General features: G+C 31.2%; 1 protein-coding gene across 2 annotated transcripts in view; it reads right to left on the reverse strand.

Moving 5' to 3' along the window:
* The window catches only part of LOC148274144 (uncharacterized), a 33,932-nt gene that overhangs the window by 8,674 nt on the left and 9,201 nt on the right, over positions 1–16,057 (reverse strand). For both annotated transcript variants that reach the window (XM_088237560.1, XM_088237559.1), the window contains exons 9-18: positions 14,733–14,855; positions 14,254–14,357; positions 12,004–12,120; positions 10,335–10,460; positions 8,076–8,183; positions 6,864–7,049; positions 6,054–6,149; positions 4,986–5,092; positions 3,220–3,367; positions 498–608 (exon numbers count right to left, since the gene is read on the reverse strand). In XM_088237560.1, the coding sequence (XP_088093686.1) occupies positions 498–608; positions 3,220–3,367; positions 4,986–5,092; positions 6,054–6,149; positions 6,864–7,049; positions 8,076–8,183; positions 10,335–10,460; positions 12,004–12,120; positions 14,254–14,357; positions 14,733–14,855 (1,226 nt within the window). The remainder of the gene's footprint in view (positions 1–497; positions 609–3,219; positions 3,368–4,985; positions 5,093–6,053; positions 6,150–6,863; positions 7,050–8,075; positions 8,184–10,334; positions 10,461–12,003; positions 12,121–14,253; positions 14,358–14,732; positions 14,856–16,057) is intronic.

Genomic DNA, 16,057 nt, shown 5'->3' on the forward strand with positions numbered 1-16,057 from the left:
GCGGATGAGATTCATCTAATTGAATTATTTCACCTACATACTAGGCAACGCCTGAAAGATAGATTTTTTTCAATTTCTGTACTTCTTGATGGACCAGGTGGATTTATTAACAATATTTTGAGTTTGTTGAAATTTTTGTAGACCAGGACTGAATTCAACTCCCCGGGGAGCTGTTAATATTAACATACTACAAAAGAGATGAATAACATTTTAGAGAAGGAAATATAGAAGTCTAGGCATCTACAGGGCTTATGACCTGTCATTGGCTGGTTTATTGAATTGAATGTTACACAGTGTGTAAAGTGGCCACTTAAACCAGACAATTTATAAAAAAAGTATGAAACTCTCACCCCACCTGACCTTATAAAAGATTTTAAACAATTAAAAATACCAAAAAAAAGGCAAAGAATTCCATCAGTACACAGATACTAGAAAATATTTTTATATCCACACAAATTTATTTAAGCCTGAAAGGGTTCATAAAATAATAAACTTACTTGTTCAGTCAGTTTTGTTCTCATGCTTTTGTTGTTGGCTTCCATTTCAGTCAGTTGTGCGGTAGCTGCTGAGATCTGGGCTTCTTTGTTTTCAATTTCACCTTCCAACTCCTAAAAGTATGGGACCAATTTTAAAAATATAGGTATATTATACAGTCAAACTTGGTTGAAGGTGGGACCGACTGAATTTGTTCGTTATAAGCATTACTTGTTATACCAGAGAAGGGTTTTTTTAAAATCCAATAGCCATTGCATAATGTCTCTAAGTAAACAAATAGATATATGTATAGTTCATACCGATGTAATTAAATTATAATAAAGGCCAAAGCAAACTATTATATTGCAATTTAGCTTGGAGAGGTTGCTCTCGTTCAATCCTTGAACCAGTGAAAGTAGCCCAAAAATGGATCATGAAGATCATTTTCAAAAAACCCTTGAGGTATCCAACGGAAGATCTATTCACTGAGTTAAAGATATTGGATGTAAGACAATTGTTTGTGAGGTGCCTACTACTTAAATTTTATGATAAATTAAGTGAGGTCAAAAGAACCCAACAAAATATAAACACTCGTTCAGCAACATAAATCAACTGTATTGTCCCATTTGTACCAACAGCCTTTGGTAAAAAGCAATATAATGTAATTGCTCCAAAAATATTTAATGATTTATTGCCAAATATAAAAGACTCACAATGTAAATCAAATTTGAAAAGAAAAATAACTGCACATATAAATAGTGTAACAAGATTTTTTTAAAGATATACATATGTAGATCAATAAATGTAGTACTTTATATAATTGGTACACATTAATTGTATTTTTATGTATTTCATTACTTTATATTTATATTTGCTTTTTATTATATACTATACTATATTATTAATGTTTAAGAAACATGTATTCCTGGCACATATATTTAATTTCTATTTGTATAATAATGATTTTTAATTTCTTACATTTGATTAGCCATGCATTTATAATTAAGTAGTTTTAGTTTTTGTTTGTTTGTTATTGTTATATTAGTATAGAACTACTTGTGCTTTAAAAGATAAAAACTATCCTAAACAGAGAACACTCCGTTTTCATTTTCTATTCACTACTAGTTTTATATAGATTCCCTTTTACTAAATATGTATACTTATTTTATGCAATAAATTTATATTATTTCTGGCAATAAATTTATAAAATAAAATACTACTTTCTACATTTAAAATGCAGATAAAAAAACATTATTATTTTTCCACAATATTTACATTGTGGGTAAGAAGATTTTATACACAGTTATGATAGTAGACATGTTTATAATTCCTCTTGTTAGTAGACATAATTCTTATATTAAAAATTATGTTTTTAAACGATTGAAGAGTTTTTGCTCAACTGTTGACAGTATTTTTGTTCGGTATGTCCGAGAAGTAGCTCGTTATAAAAGTGAATAGATGTATGGAGAAAAACATTGACTAAAATGACGATGAATGTTTCCACAATCGTTATAACCAAGTTTGACTGCGTATAACTTCAAATTACTAAATAAATAAAAGAGTGTAAGTCACTCTCCAAGCACAAGAGCTAGTCTCTTTTGGAAAGTAACAGCTTTAACATGAAAACAATTATAAAAAGTAGATTGTATAGTAAAAAAAAAAACCTGTAGCAATCAATTATATAAATATATTAATCAATTTTAAAAAAACATTCTAAATGTGGCAAAATAGGAAAATATCACGGTTTTTACATTTTTCATAAAGTAATAAGGGATCTATGAAATACTGTTGAGTAACTAAAATAATTTTTTTACTACTCATTAAAAATATATTTAAAATTTATAATTTTGAATTCCCGCGAAAGCCGTCATTGCATTGGTCACGCTCCTAATATGTCACAATTCATGTTAATTTTGAACATTGTAAAAGTTGAAATTTTCATAGAACATCGTCACGAATCTTGATGTCACAATGAGGAAGTTCAGTGTCTTTTTTTTATTTTTTTATTTGTTAATAGAATATTAAACTAAGCCAAATTATTTTTATATATCGTATTATCAGCGCAGTGATTTTTTAAAGTTTTGTATTTCTGAAATAACTCCACGTGTGATGTCAGAGGTTGTTCTCTGACAGTTCTTCCGATTGGTTCGTTTACGGCGACCAAACCAGATATCATTTAAAGCTCTCATATCATTGGATGGTTCACAATCAAAGTAGTGCATTTTTATAAAAATATATATATTTTTTTTTTGTACTATTTCAAGAAACTTTGCAATACAAATGCTCTAATTTTTACCGCGTGCAAGAAAACATTTTTTGTATCCAATTTCCCATAGGGCTGAAGTTACTCATTTTCAATGGCAAATATGTCGCGTTTTTTTAGAGACATATTCTTTTATAAATTCCTTAAAGTTATGCATAAAAACATTTCTCCACAAAATTCTTATTGATTTTGAAAATACAATTAATTTTTTAAATCCATTTCATTTATTTTTATCGGTATTTGTAGTATGCGATATTTCCCTATTGCCTTAATTAAATTACTTGTATAGAAAAAATAATTTACAGTCCCTATACTTACACCTAAGGCATAAAACTGATCATCTTACTTTCACGAAAGAAAAATAATCAAAATACGCTGCGTTCGGTGTACCAATGCAGGGCCTATCACCATTAAGTGCGGAAAGTCAATGACGACGAACCAATATACTCAAATTTCGCTCCGATTTAGTTTTGTTAACTGACCTTGATTTTCTGTGTATGTCTGTGGTTAGAATTGGCCAGTTGCTGTTCTCGGTCGAGCCTCTCCGCCGCTAACTTCCCCTGGAATCTCTTAACACTCTGCTCTGCGTCCCCAAGGTGGTCTGATAACTTTCTGACATTTTCTTTCAGCCTGTGTACCAGAATAGGAATGTTTGAATCAGTTATGGAAAATTAATTCCACCACAGTTGTTTTTTGTATTTTTGTGACTGAACAAGATACATATGAATCGTCCAGTCCACACAGAAAGAAATTTTCAAATCATGAGTTTAGAGATAATAAAAAAAATAACTACAGTAAAACACCTATTTTACGTTTTTCAAGGGAAAAAAAGTGGTTAATTGAAGAAAACACTAAAGTGAGGAAAAGAAAAACTGCAGACGGTCATAATTGGGGATTATTCATATTTACCTATGATTTCATAAAAAATATTTTGTATTTTTTCAATCAATATCACAATGTTTTTTTTTATTGAATTAAAAAAAAAAACATGTTAAAATAATTGTATGTAGGTACTTAACCTTAAAAACACGAAAATAAACATTTGAATTTTTTTTTTACATGGTATCACTTTTTTTAGTATGACACCACAGAATTTCAACTGTCATTTTTTTTTTCTTTATTAGGGCCTACTACCAAAACTTGATAACATCGGCCAAAAACAAGTTACATTTATAAACATAAGAAAAACATAAACAGACAGGAATAACAATATACATACAAACAAAAGACAAGAAAAATATAAGTACAAGAATAACATCAAAATATCAATTGTAATAATAAACACATATCCAAACAAATAAAAATTTCAACATAAATTGAAATAGGCACCAACAGAAAAACCCACCAAAACCTGATAGTGCCTATTTAACAGAAAATAGAAACTTACAGTAAAATTAGAAGGAAGATAGAACTTAATAACTAGAAAAATTAAAACAAAATACAAACTGTCATTTACATCGTGGAAAAAATGTTTCACACTTTTATGATAACTGTTTAAAATATCTTCTTTTCACATTATGTTCATAACTTCAAATAAAATTTCTATTGCCAAATTTTTAAACTTCTGCATCGTAATTTATTGATATTAAGACTTTATTCTTCCTAAACATGCGTCAACTGCATGTCACTATTTAGTAAAATGTCAAAATTAGACACTTAAACAAAATGGTCAATTACACTGCATGTACTTTGAATTTAGTTTGAGACAATAATTTACACATTTTTTTATTTTCCTCGATTTTATTCTCCATTCGCGCGGCGGCGGGCGGCTCGATGTCTTTTGACAGATTGAATGAGTTTCGAAAAATTTACAACGTAAAACCGGGGTTATGAAAAACGCATAAAACGCTGATTGGAGGGAATATTTGAATGAGAATGTATGAAAACAAATGGGACCTTAACATTCCGGCTTAAAAAGGGGGAAAACGTAAAATTGAGGAACATAAAAACTGTATTTGAATGGTCATCTACAAAGAACTTGACCATTAAACCTCAATTTTGACCATATTGGTGCATCAGTCACTTAGCTTTTATAAAATTCAAAAGTTTTATTGTAATATATTCTCACATGTCAGTATTATTTTTTTAATTATTATTATTTATAAATATGGTTTCATGAGATGATACACATTAAAAAAAAATCACAATCTACTTTTATGCATAAAACTGTCACTTTCTAAAAACGAGACTAGCTCTTCTGCTTGGAGGGTCTTACACTGTTTTAGTTATTTAGAGGATTTGTACTCACTTTTCATTTTGCACTTGCGTTCTATATAAAACTTCCTGTTGGTTTTTATTGGTAGCTTGGAGGAGGGCCATGGAATGGTTTAGAGAAGCCACATTGTGAGTTGCACCCTGGAAATTTCAACAAAATTTCTTTAAATTAAAAAAAAATAACTGGCAAAATCGGAAATGTATATAAATATCTAAGTATTCCAGATATATTCCTCCAACACCTACAGGATATTATAACCCTCTATCTCGCAATTGCAAAAAAATATATATTAGTATTAAATATGAATAATAATATTTGGCTTGGCTTGGAGTTGTATACACGGTTTTTCAAGGCCAGACCGCGAAACTTCAAGGGGACAATCCTCATAATAAGCTTTAAAAGAAATCTTAATAATTTTTTCCAAAATCCCATTTTTTTTATAACCTCAAAATGGAGTGAATCTTTAATTTATCGGACTGGCATCTATCTCTTCCACAAACACCTACCCCTCCCCTACAAAAAAATGGAGATAAAAACATATTTGACAAACAAAGCGATACGCACCAGACGCGGACAAGGAAAGCGGCAGGGTAGGAGACGGGTAGGGGTTTGTGAAGGGACTGCTAGTCCGAGAAATTAAAGATTTACTCCATTTTGAAATTATAAAAAAATATTTTTATAATAAGTTTTTGGAAAAAATTTATTGGGATTTTTTTTAAAAGGTTTTTTTAAAATAAAAAAAAGAAATATTTGCGTTCTTATGATTTACCCAAATATTTGATTTTGAGGGCCATTTTCAACAAGTTGTAAATAACTCACTATTAGAAAATGGAATCAAGTTGGGGCAGAGTGGGATTCGAACCACAGACCTTTGGTCCGTGAGTCCGAGAAACTAGCCACAAGACCACAACCCGATTACCCCGCTTTCCATGAGGAACGTTCGGACGCTCTTACAAGGTTAGGTCATTTTGCAAAAATGTTAGAGATGGGACAAATTTATTGATGTAAATCGATCGAATAAAAAAAAATTCAATTGTTGTTCATGAAAAAAATGACTTAATGTCTTATTTTTTACTAAATAATTCAATGGCTGAAATTTACCTGTAAAGCCACCGAACAAGCGTGTAGTCTCTGCTCTAAACAGGACAGTTTGCACCCATACAATTCCATTATACTAGATACACTGATATCTTCAATCTGAAAATAAACAACTATTTAAATAAATTAATACGGTTGGTTAGTAAACAATAAATTAATGAAGACGTGCTAGATGGATTGGACATCTAGTGTGTCGCGAATAGAGGGGATGTCCGAGGGGCAAACTACAGGAAGAAACTTACATTATTCAAAACTAATTCATACTTTTATAACTTTTTAAACTGTCTTCTTTTCAAATTATATTTCATACTTTCAGCGTCGTAATTTTTGAAAACTATGTGCCACAATTTAGTAAGATGTCAAAATGGCATTTTTGTTCAAATGAAAACTAACCTTAAAGGAAAACATTTAAACAAAAAGGTTGCTTTGCCTGCTTTTGAACTGCTTTGAATTCAATTTAGGACAATAAGTGGACCTTTATTAGTTGTTTACCTGCTTGTATTCTTCAGTCTACACTTCAGGATTTCAGGGTTCAGGCACAAGCGGTGGAGCACGGTACGTTTTTATGGCGACATAATTTTGGCTTTTTTGACACATAAAACGAATTTTAAGTTTCTCAAAATGTGATTATGTTTTTTTTTGGGTGATGACAAATGTAAAAAGCGTTCACTGGGTGAAATATTTGTATGAGAATGTATGAAGACAATTAAGACCTGAACATTTAGGTGTAAAGACATAAAATTGAGGTTTTGCGGTATATTGCGGTACATAGCTTATTAATGTAATTTTCAATTAAAATAAATAATCAGTTACCTCATTATTTTCAAGCGTAAGATTGAGTTTCAGTATGACCTTATCGAGTGAGGATTCTTGGCTTGCGGTGAGTACTAACGAGGTCACCTGGGAAGGAGATATTTCTGGAAGAATAATTCCATTGTTGCTGTAACCGTTCTCTAATGAAGAATTCAAGTCTGTGCATGGCTGTACGGCGCAAAAAACCTGAAATCGAAAAAGAATGCGGTATCAGATTCATCATTCCCTTCCCACACCAAATGATGAATGGGGCACTGCATTGATACACAATCACAGCGTAATTTGATAATTTTTTGTTACATGAAAATAAGATGATCAGTCTCACGTTCCAGGTGCCAGTGCAGGGACTATAAAATATTCTAGTGTAAAAACACTATTTTAAATAAATAATTCATGTCAACCATGTCGGGAATCGAACCCGAGACCTATCGCATGGTAGGTAAATGTGCTGACAACTACACCACGAGGCCGGTCAGATTAGAGATACAAAAATAAAATAACAAATTCAGAGCACTAACTTTGTGATTTTCTAATTGAAAGGTTCACGGAAAAACGGGTTCAATAGTTTTTGTATTTTTTAAAAATTAATGACATTGTTTTATACTGAATTACTTTAAAATAATACAATATTAAAAAGTAATAAAATGTGGCTCCTTGTCTTATAAATTGAAGGAAAAAATATGTGGTAACAGTTGGCAAAAAAAAAAGGTAAAAAATTCGACGATTGCTACAGTGGGCTTGATATTTGTTTGCTTCAAGTTTTTTTTGATAAAAGTACGTTTTTGTTAATTTTTTCAATGTACGTAAAAATAAATGTTTTATATTAAATAGGGTTTTTATGACTTTTTTGCACTCCTGTAAAAGGAATTATTTTTTAATGAGCCTGTTTTTGCCCACTAACCTTCAATTAAACATGAAGTATGTAACTTGATTTTACTTGACCAACAATATTTTGAGTTTGTCCAAATGTTTTACGACAGAGATGAGGAACATTTTAGGGAAGACAGTATGAAAGTCTAGGTATTTTTAGAAAAAGAACAGCAAATGACAGGTCATAAGCCTTGCGAATTCCTAGAATTCAAAACTCCTTTTACAAAAAGGTTTGCAACTCTGTTAAATATCTGTCAATCTTGACAAATTTCCAAAAGGACTGATTCCAGTACATGTTTGCAAAGATTTGGACATACTGAAAATAAAGTAAATTAGACTTACTTGGTTGATTCTATCCGTGGGAAAACGGGGATGTTTAATGACACTGAGCGCTTGCTTCCTTCTTTCTTCTTTGGTAGTGCTCAAACAGGAACTTAAGACTTTTTGGACCTAAAAATTATACAATACAGAATAACGTTTTTAAAATAAAAACTTTGAATCTAGACAGAAAAAACGCTTGCTACACATCTACAATTTAAACTAATAATTAGTGTAATATGTATGTTAATGTGTTGGTCAGCGACCATCAGAACCTGGGCTGCGATTATGAACGCTATCTTGCATGAACGCTATGAATGTTGCGTCTCATAAAATGAAATAATACGGACCAAAATGGACACCAAGTCGTTGGAACAATAGGCATAATTTTACTTGATATTTTTTTTATATTCTATACAACCGGGTTGTGGTCCCGATGTAGTATTGTGGACTCACGGGCCAAAGGTCCGAGGTTCAAATTCCACTTTACCACAACTCAATTCCCATTTTTCCAGCACAAGTTATTTACGACTTTTGGGAAATGGTCTAAAAATTGAAATATTTGAGTAAATAATAAGAACTTTTTATTTCTGTAAACTTATATATCCAGTAAAACCTCATTTTTAAGTTTTCCCACTTTTTACACCAAAATGTTCAGAACCCATTTTTCTTCATACATTCTAATACAAATATTCCCCCAGTTAACGTTTTTTACATTTTTCATCACCCCGGTTTTACACTTAAAATTTTCGGAATTCATTTGATGTGTCAAAAAAGCTAAAATTATGTTGTAATAATAAATTCAACATGGTGTTTTTAAATCAAATAAAAAAAAACGATAACATAATATTATTTGAAAAAATATTTTTAGTGAAATCATTGAAAATATGTAGGTAACAAAATATTGACAATAACCACTTATCACCGTTTTTACAATTTTCCTGTGAGTATATGTACACTATTGTAGCAAATCAATTTTATTTTGATGTAATTCCTATTTTGTCCATACATTTTTCCTTTCCTCACTTTAGCGTTTTCCTCAGTTTTACACATTTTTTTTGCTCCCTTGAAAAACGTAAAAAGGGGGTTTTACTGTACCCCCTTACCACTTTCATTTTTGTTATTTTCTGTAATATATATAAATTGAATTGTTTTGTTTTGATGTTCCTTTGGCCTGATTCAATATTTATGAACAATACAAACAGGATAAAATTTATATTTGTAGCACTAACTTTGTGGTTTTTCGTGATAATAAAATAAATATAGGAAAACTTTGTTTTTAGCCACTTACTTTTTTTTTTCTACCGACCAATTTCAAAGCTACACAGAATTAGTTAAGTATACCTTGATGAAGAAGTTTGTGTAGCTTTAAAACCGGTCAGTAGAAAAAAAAAAAATGGGTAAAAAGAAAGTTGCCCTATATTTATTTTATTATATAAAAAGTTTCAAGGATACAAAGTAGTGCAAATTATTATTTCAAAATGCAGATGTGCTTTTCACGGTAAGTAATTTCAAAATAGAGAAAATAAAACAGGATTAAATTCTATAATTTCTATGTGTAATGAATACAAAAAAAAACTGCAAGTTGTATACACCAATTATTCATTGATTTGATTTTAGTACGATAATTTATTAAATTCAAATATTCTTCTAAGCTCGTCAGCTATGTTTTTATATTAAACTCATTTCTCAAATTTCTAATCTATTTTTGTCACTTTATTATCCTGCCAAGAGCAAATTATAATTTCAATGAAAATAATGGTAAATAAAATATACATTCTTTTTTAATTTTTACACCACGGTTATCTATGAGCGTCCGCATTCTTGTTTGAATGAAAAATGAAAGCGATAGTAAAGGAAGATAAAATGAATCATAAAAAAAAGAATAAAAAAATAAAAAACTAAACTTTCTAATTCCATAGAATGCAGAGTCTATAATGAAATATTCCTCCATTTGATATTATCTCAGAGTAATAATTCACTCTTACTTAAAAAGAAGCCCTTTGCTCTTTTGCATAGAACAAAGTATTCCAAATTATTGGTGTGGTTTAAGGTAAAAAACAAACATGTAACGGGCGGTTTCGATTTACGCTTGCAGTTCTCGACCTGAGTAACTACGGCCCGTTGCATTGCTGTAAACTACGACTAACTTCGTGGTTGATAATCATATAACAGTTTTTGTCCGTATGGACGACTCTATTAGCTGGTGGCGTACTATTACTCTAAGGATATTACTCATATGGATTTTAAAACCTGCAAATAAATATGTATAATTTTACTTACAGAATTATTGCTAAGCATTTTTTGTAAGACAGAGTCCCATGGTGAACTGATTTGTGCCAAATCCAAACACAAATTACAAGCAATGATCACAGAGTCATATGTTGAATTTGAATCCAAGCTGCCTTTCTGAAATTATTGAAGAAAAATCAATTAAGAGGTAAATTTGAAAAAAATGACTGATAAAATTGACAATAAATTAAATGCAAAAAAAAAGTTGTTTAACCTAATCAAAATCTGTGCCAACATCAAACAAACAAACAAACACATCATCATGCCATTTCCCCGTAGAGGTAGGCAGAGAGGACAAAACATGTCCATCTTCAGGTATTTGTTGGATTTGATCAAGCCGTGTATGTCTCGGACTTCCTCGTTTTCTGCATAGATTAATTAGCATGGTATTTTTTTTGCCATTCTTTCAGCTTCTTCCTGCCGAAATATTCAGGTTACATTTTTCTCCATACATTCCGATACAAACATTCCACCCAATAAACGTTTTCTACATTTTTTGACACCCCGATTCTGGTCAGCTATTGTCTCAAACTAAATTCAAATTGGTTGCAGGGTAACTGATTTTTTTGTTTAAGTAATTTTATTGCAGGTTATTTTGCATTGAATTTCAATATATTTTTCATATCTTTTAGGATCAGTTTTCATTAAATCCTTGTACTAATATTATTGTGATTCGATGTAAATAAAATTTCCTAAATACATGTATGCATTTTATTCAAATTACTACTTTAACTATCATGTTATTAAATGTAAGTGTTAACAGATCAAATTATTTATAAATGTTTTAAAAGTAGATAAAAAAAAAAACTTATTGAATTATTAATTTATTACAACAAATGTGAAGAACATTTTTCGGAAGAAAATACAGAAGTCTAGGCATTTACAGGGCTTATGACCTGTAATTAGCTGGTTTAAGTAGCCACTTTACACTGTGTGACATTCATCATTTTGCCTATGTTTGGACAAACAAATTTTTAAAATTAAATGACAAACTAAAATAATTTGTTCATTTGACAAACTCAAAATATTGCTAATATTTTTTTTTTTTTTAAATACAAAATGTCAAAATCTGTTAATTGAAAATAGGTAAATATTTTAATTATCCTCCATGAGAGTTTTCACATATACAATTTTTTTGGCGGTAGACACTATACAGGGTGTTCTTTAAACCCTGTCACATCCAAAACCACAATGATCAGTATAGGCAAGAAGACATATTAGCATATAAAAAAATATTTAGAATGAATTTTTTTTTTTTTAATAAAATATTAAAAAAAAACAAATGGTTGCTTACTTCTGCAGGGGAGAATCGAGGGGGGCGCGGCCGTGCGGTTGACGGTGTATCAGACTCCCCCCTCCTCCTCCTCGTTTCTCCCCTGCAGAAGTAAGCAACCATTGGTTTTTTTCTATATTTTATTTTTTAAGACTTTAGTCATTCTAAAAAATTATTTCAATGTGCCAATATGCCTTCTTGCTCATACTGATCATAGTGGTTTTGGATGTGACAGGGTTTAAATAACACCCTGTAGTTTAGAATACCGATTTTTTTTAAAGCAATTCTCTTTTTTTTATACATTTTTCATTTCCTCACATCAGTTTTTCTTCCTTGAAGAATGTAAAAAGACGGTTTCACTATATAATATATGATGTTCACAATTACCTGTAACGCTGTGTGTAAAATGTCGAAGACAATCCCTTCAAATTGGTCACATCTCACATTATGTATGACTCCATTTTGGGTAGCGTTACATTCACATAATGCAGAAACTAATTGAATCTGAAAAATAATTAAAAAATTAAGAATCAAGAATTAAGATGCTAAAATACAAAAGTGGCTGTCTCTAGCCACTGTCATTTTTAGATCTTTGGTTAATATGTAAAAAAAAAAACCAACTACTTTGAATGACATCACTAGTTCCTGTGCATCAACCGATGATAAGAGAGTTGTGATAGATTTTCCGTTTACAGTAAGTCAACGGACCAATCAGCAGAACTCACGAAGAAGAAGTGGAACAGAACTTAAGACGTCACACGCAAAGTAATTTCAAAAATCAAATACGATCCATATTTTTTTTTTGGCTTAGTAATAGTCTATTAAGAAATAAAAAAAATCACCAAACTTTCTCATTGGGTAGACCACAACATCAGACACCCGAGCCTGCTCTTTACTATCGCCGAGGGAATAATCACAGAGTTCACTCTGGATATAGCTGCAAAGACCAAGTGATAAAAAGATGAGCGCCGTAGCAGCTATCAGAAAATGAAGAGGCCGGCAGGCGACAGACGGAAATCCAGTGCTTGGTACAGACCAATCCTAGGATCGTAACCCAGGAGAAGACCTCTAGTGCCCCTGGGTACACATATTGTGTAAACCTCTAGATTTTATTTTCAGACCTTTAACCGGTTAAGTGCCATAAACGTGTTAATACGCTCTGTACCCGGGGGGGCGGCCATACAAAAATAGTGCCTTAGTACCCAATTTAAGCATCGAGGTCAAGTATTTTGAACGATTTTAGATTTCGTACACTCCGAGATTTTATTTCCGAGATTTATTTTATTATTTTATTTATTTATTTTTTATTTTTCCAAGAATTAACGGTACAAGTACCTTTTACATAACATACATACATAAGTATTTACAGTAGAGTATATACAGTAACATCTGTTGGAATCTTGACAAAACACTAGGACACGAGGAGTTAATAAAATTATCAACACAACAGTGATTCAAATGAGAGCTTTGTTTGATGTTTAACACGCGTCAATAATGCATGATTGACATTTAATTTTGGGAGTTCCCTCGAGTATTGCGTATTATTTTTTGTCAAACTTAGTTTGATATAATATCTGATCTTTTTATTTTATTATTTTGCCGCGGTTTTATTGTTTACTTCTATTCTTTGTGTTATAAAACTATTATTTGAGTAGGGAAGAAAGTGTGCTTTATATTATTTCTTAATTTACAAGCTCATTTATCTCAATTTTAAAGTGAAATGCGTTAGATTGTATTTTTATAACATGTATTTTTTATTTTAAATGGCATCCGGTTTTGCTACTTTAATAGGTTTAGTTAAATTGAATTGCGTTGTTCCAAGATTGTTCGATGATCTCCCACAAACCATCATTAACATGAAAGATCTTCAATGAAAAAAAAAAGAACTGAAGAAATATCTTCTCGATACTTTATATTGCCTGTTTATAAATAAATTTGTAAAATATAAATAAAATAAATGTAATATAAACCTGTCATAAAAATATAAAAAATGTGTCCCACCGAAGTCTTTAGACTTAATGGGTAACAAATTCTTATATATATTTTTTAATTATCAAATAAACGCTGCTCTGCAGGACTGAAACTGAAAGAATCTAAATGTGAGAAAATTATTTATTAAATTGGCATTTTAAATCTTTAAAAAAAACTTTCTTTTGGTGCCTTGTCAGGTCCTCCCGACGTAAGCGATCACTGCAGCAAAAGCATTTCTTCGCCGGCTACTTTTATATTCCGTAGCCAGGACAACTGCTTACTGATATACTCGCTGTAATGATTCCTAGGAAAAGATGACCAGAGTGGTTTCCCGTTGCCTTCACTGGTGGATTTTTCTGTCAGGGTTACCTTCCCTTAGCTGGTTGGTTCTGGTTTGGAGGCGCCAGAAACTCGCCTTTCATTCTTTCGTTATCTGCTATGGTCACACCGATATGAGTGTGATCCCATTGCCCAGGGTTTGCGACATGGACGCTAACGAGCTGGACCAGTCAGCAGTGTTGCCGGTGAAATGCAACTGGGGATTTGCAGCATTTTATAAAATCACACCCTCCAGCAAGATGTGACTCACTGCGACCCTACTGACAGTTTATAGATAAATATAATTATTAAATCAGTAATTACAAAAATTATACAATTTAAAATTACCCATTCCAATCCACAGGTTTTGGGGTCTAGGGATTTAGGTGCGAGAAATTCGTTAAATTTTGGAGATAGTACCGACATCACTTCATCTGGCAACATTCCGTCCTCTGCAAGAGAAAAAATAACAAACATGGCACATGAAAAGTTTTACAAATACCCAATGATTTATTTTAAAAAAAATATTTATCAAACATACATAATAATAAGTTTTTTCAAAATTTTAAAATACGATTAACTTACAAAATTGGTAATCAAACTGGGTTCCGATAACTCCCAAGTTGTTCTGACTCTCATGAGAACTGTGGATACTCGGGAAATGATCAAGAGACTGGTAGTTTGAAGATAAGACTCGGTGAAATAATATAATCTTTTTTTTTTAATAAAGAAACGTTTGCTTTCTTATGATTAACCAAAATATTTTAATTATGGAGCCATTTTCTTGACTTATATTAAAGAGTGAAGAATACAAAAATCCAACTTACCATGATATTGTGTGATGATTGCAGCTAGTAAACTATATATGAAAGGCATACAGTTCGATATGTGCGTTGACTTGACACACAATTCAGCCATCACACTATAAAATGGCCGAAGTGAATAGAGTTCTGTAAAAAAAAATATTTCAGAAATAAATAACCAAAATTTCAAATAATCTAAGCCGAATGAACAAAATGGCTGTATTAAAGCTGCCTTAACCTCTAGAGCAAACATTGAAGGAAGATTTGTGAAAAATCATGACTGAAGATGGCAAGTGAATTCACCAGAACAATCTTAAACGCAAACGTTTTGAGGTTACTCTTGGCGAGCCATACGTTCATATTAGTGAAAAACAGTTCAGAGAGGATAGCATTCTTTCTCTATAATTGCTGGGTATTTTATTTTACCATTTTTGTATATTTAAATTTTAGTATTATATTTTTCGTTTTATGAATGCATTGAAATATTTTGTAATGTACATAAACGTTTACAAAAGAAATAAATTTAAATCACAATCAAAATATCAACGGAAAGAAAGTAATGCTATGCAATCTGGTGGGACTGGAAGCGTGCTGTATTATGAGCTGGTCGAACTAAACCAATCGGCTAATGCAAATTGCAAAAGTGGCTAACTATTCAATCAATTTGAGCGATGCGATCAAAGAGAAACAGCCATTTACAGGGCGCGGGAGAAGACTTAGATAGTGTCCTGAGGAAAGTGGTAGACATAGAAAAGTTAGTAAGTGGTTATATTGTAGGGGGAAGCAAACGCACCTGGATAAACACAATGTTTATTCAGGTGTGTTCGCTTTCCCTTACAATATAACCACTTACTAACATTTATTAAAATGTTTAACAGCAAAATTAATTCTTAATTTTTATTATTATTATTATTATTTTGACACTTTATATACATATACAATAAATATACATATAAGGGCGAGCATATTGCCTTAAGGCAATTTCTTCCTACCTACCCAAACCGTTCAGTTTGAGAAAATTATAAATACATGGACATATTGAATCTTAAATTTTATACAAAAATTAAAAGCAAAGATTAACAAAAATAAAATTATTTATAAAAATAAAATAAAAAATAACACTATACCATGAAGAGAGGAGAGGGGATGGGAAGGAAAGAAGAAGGATAAAGGAACAATTTAAATATTTAGATAGTGACATTCCAATCTTGACTTAAATGTAAATAAAGAAGGGGCCGTCTCTAACATTAGTGGGTAGATTATTCCACAATCGAGCAGCTACTACTGTGAAAGAGGAGGCAAGAAAATTAGAGCGATGACAGTGTTAAAGTGGGGGTCAGTGCTATGTG

The sequence above is a fragment of the Micrasema longulum genome, unplaced genomic scaffold, assembly GCF_059751315.1.
Source record: "Micrasema longulum isolate JH-2025_06_02 unplaced genomic scaffold, ASM5975131v1 h1tg001739l, whole genome shotgun sequence".
Lineage (NCBI taxonomy): Eukaryota > Metazoa > Arthropoda > Insecta > Trichoptera > Brachycentridae > Micrasema > Micrasema longulum.